At 38.4% G+C, this 10,960-nt stretch overlaps 1 protein-coding gene across 1 annotated transcript; it reads left to right on the top strand.

Annotated features, from left to right (window-relative positions):
* Positions 1-4,522: 4,522 nt before the first annotated feature.
* On the top strand, positions 4,523-9,153 carry zcchc9 (zinc finger, CCHC domain containing 9). Its single transcript, XM_055060653.1, has 6 exons — positions 4,523-4,599; positions 5,646-6,027; positions 6,523-6,673; positions 6,776-6,868; positions 6,959-7,027; positions 8,388-9,153. Exons 2-6 carry the CDS (start codon positions 5,662-5,664, stop codon positions 8,498-8,500), a joined length of 792 nt encoding a protein of 263 aa, XP_054916628.1. The 5' UTR covers positions 4,523-4,599; positions 5,646-5,661; the 3' UTR covers positions 8,501-9,153.
* The last annotated feature ends 1,807 nt before the right edge of the window (positions 9,154-10,960 follow it).

The following is a 10,960-nucleotide window of genomic DNA, read 5'->3' as shown; positions in this document are numbered from 1 at the left end:
TCCTTAGTGCTATGATTATGATTTGGGCACCAACAGGTTTATCAGGAGGCAGCATGAAAGCAAGACAAGGCAGTTTTATTTATGATTCTGTTACAATAGCGCATCTCAGCCAAAGGCAATTCCAAGTGCTGGTACATAAAGATAAAAACAACACACAAGGTACGAAGTTACACATCAAACCATCAAGATAATAATAACTTAATTAAAAATAAGAGTTAAGATTGGGCAGAAGCAAATAGAAATGTTTCTAAACTAGTTTTTTTTTTTTTTTTTTTTAATGAATCTTACGACGGCAACCTACCTACAGTCAACTGGAAGCTTATTCTAGATTTTTGCTTCATAGTAACTAATAGTTGCTTTATTTGAACATTTCTAATATTGCATCCAAGCTGCCTGATGTGAAGTTCCTGCTGGTGATGTTGCCATGACTCTGATCCAATAAATTTGTGTTGCTCTAAATTAAGTGTTCAGAGAGAGAACGATTTTTGGCTAAAGTGTAGAGTAACTTGGCAAAAAGCAGATTAATGAGTGAGCAGTTTTGACAATATTTTTTCTTCAACATTTTGTCTGTTTGCTGAGCTCAAATCACTGTCCTCCAGTAATCCTTTCATTTCCTCCTCAGCTCCTGAATCCATTAGATTGTTTCTTTAGTCTCTGAGTAAGGAGACTGAAACAACAGAGAGGAGCAGTTAGATCTGGAGGACTAGTAATAGTTTTCTTTTTTGTCTTTGCTCAAAATATTCTCTGTCTTATATTTAATGTGGCTATGAAGAGACAAGCAACCATAGATATGCTCTCTATCCAGATTCTCAGGTTTCGTCCAGTTTCAGCAGGTTCCTCACTTACCTTGATTTTCTTTTCTGTCGTCATCAAATGTTTCTTTATTTTCCAGGCAAATTTCTACAAATATCTCATCTCTGAGATTCGTTGAGGGATTTTCCATTGCCATTGTCTCAGCCTTTCAGCTAAGTGATGGACAGTAATGGAGTATTTACATGATTACTGTACTTAAGTACGTTTTTTGACTACCTTTTCTTTACTTGAATATTTATTTTTGGGGAACTTATGCCAGTGAGCATGTTGCCAATGACAGCAGATGAACGGTTGTTGTGGAATGGTGAATTGTTTCTCTGCCATTAGCACATTGAGCAGCATTGATTAGCAGCACTAAGCCCCACTCCCGGCTCTGATTGGTTGTTTTTGAACAGATGCAATAGTAACCATCTAACATTATATCGTCACAACATGGTGATAGTTTTAACAAATATGTAAAGAACATATTTTCTAAAAGTTACATACTGCAGCTTTAAGAAGTGTGTGTGAATGAGAGAGACACATGGAGCGGACAGAGTGATTTGTGACAGGATGGTTGTAAAAGTGAAGCACATTGTAAGACTGAAAAAGGATGTTGAATATCGTCACCTTCCTTAAAACAATGGACTATATCTTTTTTTGCCAAAAGGGATTTTTTATATATATATTTCTTTGCCCATATCATCTTTTGGGGGGAAAAAAATGTGATGATTCTTTTTTTATTGCTAAACCTCTTTTGGCATAAAATGACTTAGATCATTATTTTAGGAAGGTGATGGGAGCTGCCAAGGAGAAGGGAAAGAGGAAGGCCACAGATAGTTCATGGATATGGAGGACAGTGTTAGGGTGAGATGAAGGCAGATCATCTACTGTGAAAAAGAACATTTTAAAAAATGTTACATTTTTACCAAAATAAAAGCAAAGCAGGACAATTTATCTTTAGGTATCTTTAATATTTTAGCTTGTACAATAACTTTTAGATATTCTCATAATGAACAAGACTTTTCTAAGACATGGTTGTTCTAAAATGTGTTTATTGATTAAATTGTAACAATCCAAATCCAAAATTGGCATCTGAGGTCTTATTTTTAAATTCTCATTATACGATTGTAAGAAACAAACAAAACAAACAAAAAAAATCTGCGTCACTTAATGGCAAGAAAACCAAAGAGCTGAACAGACGACAGAGATTTATTTTCTCCAGCAGTCTCTACACAGATCCACACGGCGCCTTTGCTTTCTGACCTCTTCTCCTGCGTCATTTGCTGTACCTCACTTTCATCTCTCACTCTGTTCCACTCAGGGATCCTTCCTTCCGCCCTGCATCTAATTGCTTAAGGCTCACATTTGTGCATGACTGTGAGCATGAGTCGAGCTCTTCAGGCTAGATACTGCAGTAATGACTTCCAGCTCAGTCTTTAGGTAATGAGCATTTCCTGGTAGCTGTCGCTGGAGGACGATTTACAAAAAATACACTGACTTTCTGTGGACTAGCTGGGGCTCTGTTTTGGAATCTGAATTACATTACTGTTATAAAAATAAAGCATCCTCTGTCAGTCCTATGTGAAGGTCCTCCATTGTACAATGAAGGTCAGCTTTCCTGTTTGTTTGTTTTTTTTTACAAATAGGTTACAGTTTCACCTGAACAAATAAAAACACAACAAGCTCTGATTAACTGAGTTGCCCATTATATTTTTCGCAGGCTGAGACGTTTGTCTTGGATTTATGGAGAAGAGATCGACGCACCTAACTGGAGAGACCCTTTAGTAATTTTGCTACAAAGCCAGCAAGAACGGTGGTTACAACTGACCTTTAACCTCGTCTTTCACCAGCAACTGTCCTTTCACAAGGAAGGCAGTTTAAACACTTTCCATAAATGGAATCAGTGAAGTTTGTTAGGCTGGGCATACGTCCAGTAGCAATTGCACCAGAGAAGCCATAGATTACAAAGACTGCAGCCTTGGAAAATGGATGAGATTTGGGGCATTTCCTGCTCCGTGGATCTCAGTGAGCTGTTTGCAGGAGAGCCAACAGTCCTGAAATGATCCTGCTTGACGGGATTATAAAACATGGGGTGGTCCGCATCCAAGTCAAAGAAAGCAGCAACGTATTTCAATGCAAACTCTCTAAAACACTGTTATGTTCAGCAAGAGCAGCATTAAAGTAGCACTGATTTTGACTCAAAACAGTGAGTTTACCTTCTATAAAAAGAAAACCTTATAGATAGGAAGAGCCTGGGGCATAGTAGCATAAAGGACTAGGGATATTCCCATTGGGTCAATGGGTAAGTGGGCCAGTGTTTATTATGTGTTAGTAGGCCAGTGTATTAGTGGGGCAGTGTATCAGAAGGCCAGTATGTTAGAGGGCACTCTCCCTGACGTCACGCAGCACACTCTTGTTTTGTAGCACCACAATGCCTGAAACTCTGTAATATTAAAAGCCTTCTCTATCTCTCCTTTGCTCAAGTCAGGCAGGTCCCAGCGCACAGTGGAATTCAGCAGAGAGATGCACAGTGCGGTGGCTCTAGCTTAAATATGATTTAGGGGATTTTCACATCACCAGAACATCACCTCCACTAGCTACAGATTTGGTGGAATCTGGGAGAACGGGCAAAGTTTAATTGGACCCACCGTACGTAGTCTAAAATTAATCACAGAAAACTGATTATTTGCTGAGATCAATTCATGAACAAACCAAGATCAAACATAATTGATTAAGCTTACAGCATCAGATTGTCGCTATTGAAACACAACAGTTAAACAAAGGAGATTAGTGTTTGCACTTTTACGATGTAAAATCCCTAATTAAATCTTTTTCATTATTTATTTCTGAAACTTAAATAAAATTTAAAGGAATCGTCATTGTTGATAAACAAATGTTAAATTTTTGGATCTGTAGTCTGGGTTATGATTCAAGAATAAAAGAGAGGGGAAAAGTAAATATGTCCACATTAGTCATAAAGATGTAGTAGCAAAGACAATATACAAAACATAAAGTAAAGAGAATATAACTGAATTGTTTCTGGGCTGCTTTATGGAAATCAAAATATGGTCACCTTAATAAAAAAAAGTCTCACTGCTCATCAATAGTTAAGTGACTCGCAGTGAGTAGAGTAAGCAGACATTTTGCACAAGAACAGCAGTAATTTATAGTGACATTAAGTACCACTAATAAGTAGGATACTGTGAAACTATTTTGTAAAAGCATATTTTTTGCATAGCTAGTTACAACCCACCTTTCCAATCAACATGTGACTGCCATGACAACATAGATCAAATAAGTAAAACTTGAAGTCCCAGCAATATTCACGAACAAAATCTTGCAAAATGTGGTCCTGGGATATTTAGCTCAAGAGGGGAGAGAGATTTAATGAGGTTAAAACAAGTGAATATTTATTATTATTATTATTATTATTATTATTATTATTATTATTATTATTATTATTATTATTATTATTATTATTATTATTATTATTATTATTATTATTATTATTATTATTATCAGACCAGCAAACTTGTACCTGTGTGTGCATCTGTTTGATATTCTAAACGTGTACCTGTGTGTGCATCTGTTTGATATTCTAAATAAACTGATGTAAGTCGTTATTTTTAGAAAGTCGGTTCTATGTTTATATTCATAAGAATCTGGGTTCATTTTGGTAAACCGAGTCCCAACTTCTGCTACCAGGTGGTGGCGGTATCGGCCTAACCACACCTGGAAAAGGAGGAAGAAGAAGAAGAAGACGGGGCTCTCGCTATAAGCTACACGGGCTCATATCGTCTGAAGGTAACAACGTTTGGTTCTCCTGTGATTCTCAGTGTCTTTACAGCCTAATTTCGACCACATCTTCTTATTTTCCTGGAGATTTTATATCAGAGGCTTTTTCCGGTGGCGCAGCTGGCATGTGCTGAAAACACACAGAACTTGTTGGGTTTATTTTCTGCCCACGTTGCTTTCACTAAAGCTAATGGCCAAAGCTGTTCTGTGAAGCTTATCGAATCCTCTTCAGACAGCGACTCTTCCACTTTTTCAGTCCGTTTCGGTGTTTGAATGGAACTCAGCATTTAATTGAAAGAAAAACAAACTACATCCCAAGATCAAGTTTGGATGTAGGCCTACACATGCTGCATTCATACTGTGTTTATTCATCATTTGCCTGTTTTCCATCCAGTTAGTCCTGGAAAAAGAACAATTTATATATATATATACAGATATAGATCTATTTATATATATATAAATATATATATATCTAGATCTATATAAATAGATATGTACAAACATGTGAAAACATTGTATTGTTGTTTTGATGTCATTTTTAAGTGTTATAATGCTGATGGCATAGTAAAGCAAGAACACATTCTCAGAGATCAATACATTTTAAATTCTAATGAACATTTAGCACTGGAACAGGAAGACATTTTAAATATTAAAAATAAATAAATACAACGACAAAAATAAGAATTATAATAAATTATCAAGTATCTGCAAACAAATTTCTCCTTCATAAAAAAGTGGGTGGTTGAAATCAAAGCACCAGACTGAAGGCCTGTTATCCAGTTTTTGGTAGAAAAACCATAAATATTGCAAATTGAAATTATTCTCATGTGTCATGCAATTAATTGGCTTATTGTGACAGGCCTACATATTGTTAGCTTTCTAAAATAATAGCCTAGGTAAATCACAACCTCTTATTTTAGCCAAAGGATGATTCAGGGGGAAAGGAAAAAGTCAGTGTTGGCAAAATTGACTTTTGCCATTATTTTAGGAAGCTGACAATGTAAAGTCGTTGATCAGTTTTTCATGAGGTTAAAAGGTTTTCCTGCTGTTTCTAGGCCTTCCTTTGAAGTCATGACGAGGTGGGCGAGAGCCAACAATGTCCACAAACACAAACCGGCCGAGGCGACTCCCTGGAATCAGCTCAGATCAGCCGGAAGACAAAAAGATGGAGGTGTGCCTGCTGGGCCATCATGGTCAGATCAGACGGACCCTCTGAGAAAGACCTACGCTTCTGCTGAGAGGAAGCCCAACCGCAAGAAGAAAGAGTACACCAGCGAGGACGTGAACGGGTTCCTGGAGTACCTGAAGCAGAGCGGTCAGGACAGCGGCAGGGAGGCGGAGGCGGAGCTCAAGGAGACGGTGGAGGTGGCCCTGAAGAAAGACAGGAGGAGGGAAGACAGGAGGGTGAAGAGGCAGAAGGACAAGAAGAGTAAGATGGTGAGCTCTGCTGAAACTGAGCCAGGAGACGTGTAAATGTTGGCGTACTCGCTTCTTGTTGCTTGGATTTTAGTAGTTCATCATTGTGAAGCGGAATGATGAACTACTCAAATCAAGCGTGACATGCGTTTGTATTAAGTTCATTCTTGAAGCAGTGCTCTGATCGACCTCTAGGCCTGTCACAATGACAAATGTAGCTGGGCAATACATTGTCCCTGAAGTTATCGCAATAAACAATAATATTATTGTTTTGAGAGCATTTTCAAGTATCATAATGGTAATGGCATAATAATGCAATACCATATTCTTAAACTTTAAATTCTGATGAACATTTAACAAGAGAACTAGAGGACATTTGAAATACCAAAAATAAATTAACAAAATAACAAAAAGAAATAAGATGACGGGTGAAACAAAACTGTCTATCAAAACACTCCCTCCCTTCTCCTCTCTCTCTCTCCTCCTGTCTCTCTCTCTCTCTCTCTCTCTCTCCAGGTGTGCTTTAACTGCAGGAAGCCAGGTCACGGTTTGGCCGACTGTCCAGAAGCCGACAGAGACGAGGAAATGGGACGCGGCATCTGCTTCCGCTGCGGCTCCACGGAGCACGAGATCCAGAAGTGCCGAGCCAAAGTGGACCCAGCACTGGGTGAGGTCTCCCCCCCCCCCCCACCCCCATCCCCCACACCTTCACCAAGCCTGACGACACGTCTGCATGTTCAGCTGTTGTAATTGTTCCTCTCTCCTTCAGGTGAATATCCGTATGCGAAATGCTTCATCTGCAGTCAGACTGGTCACCTGTCGCGCTCCTGCCCTGACAATCCCAAAGGGCTCTATGCTCAAGGTACACACAAACACATGGAAATACCCTCTCTGGTTCCTGCTGGCTGTTCTACATATCGAGACGTGACCGACAGGATCATTGTGTTTGCAGGCGGCTGCTGTCGTGTTTGTGGTTCTGTGGAGCATTTTCAGAAGGATTGTCCAGAGCACCAGACAGCAAGTGAGTTTCAAACTTCTGATTGTTGAAAACAAAATTGTTTCCATGAAATGAGACACATAATTCAAATCAAATATGGATAAGTTTGTTAAAAAACAGTAACAACACAATAAGTAGTTAAAAAACAACATGTCCGCCATCACCTGCCTCCCACTTCTTGTTATTTTCTTCATGATTTGGCCCAATGCCAACATCAGGTTGTTGATCATGTGAAACAATGTTTCTGCTTCAGTGTTGCCAAATAAGCAAAGAACCTCCTAAACCTTTTTTCATATAAACAAGTTTTTTCAAAATGTCCATGCTAAAGAAAATTAATGTTTGAAATGTCAAGGTGCTCTATTACATGGTAAATGGAAATGGCGCAATGTTGCTTTCCTCTGACAACAGTGTTCTCAGGACAAACTGACCAAATGCCTTCCTGGATTCTGGGCTGTTATGACATGTTGATGATCAATTATTTTGTATTTTTATTTTTTTGCTTTTCTTTAGAAGTACTGACCCAAAGTCATTTGCACAATCATCTAACAATGTGAGCTTCCATTAAATCAAATGGAGAAACTCTGCAGTTTGTGAAACATTGAATTTAGTCCATAAATCATCGGGTCACGACCTCAAGGATCGGCGCCAGTTTTGACTCGTCTCATGTTTTACAATCTGTGATTTTGCACAGAGTCAGTTCTAGAGAATCAGCTGCCGTGATGCCACATTATGTAATAACATCACTACAAATGTGGCAGAAAGTATAGCTAAATGTATTCAAAGGTATTATTAAAATGTTATTTATAAAGTGGCAATTCACAACAAATGTCGTCTCCAGGGACATTTTCTACCAATTATTACAAAAATCTTTTTTTTTAATAGAAATGATAATGTCATACTGTGACACATATGTAATGAACAATCACAAAGTGTTTGTGTTCATCCTAATTATTATTTTTCTAAGAGTGATCATGTTGTAGATCCTGTTCGCTTCTTAGTTGAAATAAGTGCTGAACCTTTTCAGAACCTTTGTTATTAACATGTCGTTCAAGACAAAACGATTCAAACTGCGCTCAAGGATTTGATCACATTTCATGTTTATTTCTATGTATTGGGGTTTTAAAGACGTATTGTGACATTTTAATTCTGGTTTTATGACATTATTACATATTGTGGCATCACAACCTTTTGTCCCTGGATTGATGCCGATTTCATTGTGACAATAGGAAACTGGCTGTTTCCCATGTCTAGTTTCTTATGTTTAATGACAACGAGAGGCAGGAGAAAACCTCACCTAAACCTTTACGTTGAGTTAGAATCATGTAAGAGTCTTTTGGGGGTTTCATGTGTTTAATCCGTCACATTTATGTGTTGGTCCTTCCAGCTAACTCAGTGACTCTGGGCTGGTTGTCCAACAACATGAGCGCAGACCTGGAGGACGTTCACGTTCCAGTGAAGAAAGCCAAACCCAAGCAGGCCAAAGTGATAACCTTCTGACCCGAGAGGACGTCAGAGCCTTCAGTCTGTGGACTCTTAGGAACCGGACCAATGGGTCAAAACGTGACTCAGTCAGTGAAGTTTTGTGTGGAATGTTTCCTGCGGCGTTGGCTGACGCAGTCTGCTGGAGGTGAATCATCACTGAACGTCTAAATCCTGGCTGATGTTTCACCAAATGACGGAACTCAGGAAAGCCAGACTGTCCAACCTGAGCTGTGAACCGTTGGTGTTCATGTGTGTTTGCAGAATGTATTAATTATGGACATACGTTTTAATTCACACATCAACTGTGCAGCACTTCTATTACTGACGGAATGAATCTAGGGCTGCAATGTACAATCATATTAGTAACACATTAATCTATCAATTATTCTGATGATTACTCGGATTAAAAAAATTGCCATTTTTTACAGTTTTTTTCTTTAACCAGTGAAGCGTCTTGTATGCAATCCATTAAAAGAAAAACATTAAAAATAAATTCAAATCCTTTTCTAAATAAGAAAATATTTGATTTAACAGCAGCTGCCTAAAATGCGATTCTTTTGTGACTGAACCAGGTGAAGCTAAACCTAAACCACTTGTGGAGTTTTGGCTAAAATACATTTACAGTCACAGATGTTTCTATCTCAAATATTAAATTATTTTCTTCTTTTGTTGCCGTTTTTGCTTAATAACTCCTCTGAATGTGTTTTTTTTTTTTTTTGTTTCTCACTAAAATAACTTTTTGGAATCTGTATATTCCAGTTAACAAGTTAGTTGAGGATTATTTAAATAATCGATAAACAGAGTGTCAGATTCAGAGCGCAGCAAGAGAGCGACTGGTCTTGGTAAGTTGGACTTCACTGGGACTGGGTTGGTGGAGGACTAATCCACGCAGCAGCAAAGAAAGTCTTCCTCCGAGGACATTTTCTCCAGTAGGAGGTGGAAAGACGACAAAAGCTTTTATTTTCTTTTGTGTATCTTCACACAGCTGGCTGCAGCTTGACGTTCTCTCTGGCAGACAGTGAAACTAACCAGGCAGCTGCTGCTGGCTGCCAGCTCACTGATTACGCAATTTCTCCACGAGTTTCATCCACAGTGTGTGTGTGCGCCTTATAATAACATAGAGGACTGAGTTTAACGTCTCCTGGTTCCAATTTAACAGCAGCTGAGAGGACTTTGGACAGAAGATTGTTCTGTTCTTGTTGGGTTGCCCAATATCCCGCCTGCGACCCCCAAACTTTAATTCCATGTGTAAAACTTTGAGGGGGAGCCTTGTGGTAATATTGTCATTATTTTTGACAAGTAGAATAAAAATAGACCCTAGTAACTTCTTACGACAGTTATGCAACTTTTCTCCTCCGTGAATGGAAAAAGAAGTAAAGACGTAAGAAATGCTTCCAAACGTACCAGAAAAGAAAAAAAAAAAAGAACAAAGAGGATGTTGTGTATCAGAAACCAGTACCTTGAATCTAAATCAGACATGGAACTGGATGTTAAAAGGTGACACAAAAACCTTTTAAAATCCTATGTTTTTAGGATGTGTAAAAATGAAACCAAGCTAAATCCCTTCCAAACTCTGGCCACCTTTAACGGGCCACATGTCCAGTACAGTTCATCTGCTGCAGAGAACGACATGAAAAGTGAAAAGGTGCAACAACCTGGTTGTGTAAGTGTGAACACTCTTAAACTAAAACGTTGTTCAAGCCCTTTTTGTCTAAATTGCATTCAGGTTTTGTCAGATTTGATCAAGTTCTCCCACCCTCCCCGCCAAAGGTTCAAGACTCTTTGGACGTCTCCAGCACTCTAATAAAGATCCCACACTTTTTATATTCTGGACTCCAACAACCTCCAGAACTTTGATTTCCTTCTCATGAAGTCATTTTCTGTTCATTTTGTTATATTCATGGTTATGCTGCATATCTTAAATAAAAATTTTTTTAAAAAAACATTATTTTTTCATCTTCAACTCACTGTGGTCATTTTTACTGCTTTTGGCAAAATGTGTACAACCCTCAATATGTTTATTTTTAGTGTATTTTTGTTTTACAAGACAGTATGACCAACAAATGATTTAGACTTTAACTTGGATCTAAAATCTGAGTACGTTGTTCGTGTAGTAGCGCTGTTTCGCCACCAGAGGGCATTCACTGTCAGCTGGAAGACAGAGTCCACACAGTGGAGAGCAAGAAAAGATGCAACGAGCCAATAAAATCCATGGACGTCGCCAGACGACCTTTTTATACATAGAAAGTTCAGTATTATTATCAGAACCTGAAGTTTTTCACCAACATTCACAGATACAACTATGCAAACTTACACACAAAGATGCTTATGAAATTTTACAAATTCAGTAATGCACACACACAGGTGTTAACTATTGCCATATAAAGGATGATTATTATTATTACTATCTGCAGTAGTGTGAGACTCCACTAATTGACAATCGTAGCCAAGTCTTGTGCCGGCAAAACAAAATCG

This window comes from Poeciliopsis prolifica, unplaced genomic scaffold (genome assembly GCF_027474105.1).
Source record: "Poeciliopsis prolifica strain line A6 unplaced genomic scaffold, Auburn_PproV2 SCAFFOLD061, whole genome shotgun sequence".
NCBI classification, from domain to species: domain Eukaryota; kingdom Metazoa; phylum Chordata; class Actinopteri; order Cyprinodontiformes; family Poeciliidae; genus Poeciliopsis; species Poeciliopsis prolifica.
The sequence above is the reverse complement of the archived record's forward strand: the minus strand, read 5'-3'. Positions and strand labels throughout refer to the sequence as shown.

Excerpts from the sequence above, each read along its gene's own strand:
- zcchc9 (XM_055060653.1), top strand. The coding sequence starts at position 5,662 with ATGACGAGGTGGGCGAGAGCCAACAATGTCCACAAACACAAACCGGCC. Across the intron at positions 6,028-6,522 it reads AGGACAAGAAGAGTAAGATG|GTGTGCTTTAACTGCAGGAA; the intron begins GTGAGCTCTGCT and ends CTCTCTCTCCAG. Across the intron at positions 6,869-6,958 it reads CAAAGGGCTCTATGCTCAAG|GCGGCTGCTGTCGTGTTTGT; the intron begins GTACACACAAAC and ends TTGTGTTTGCAG.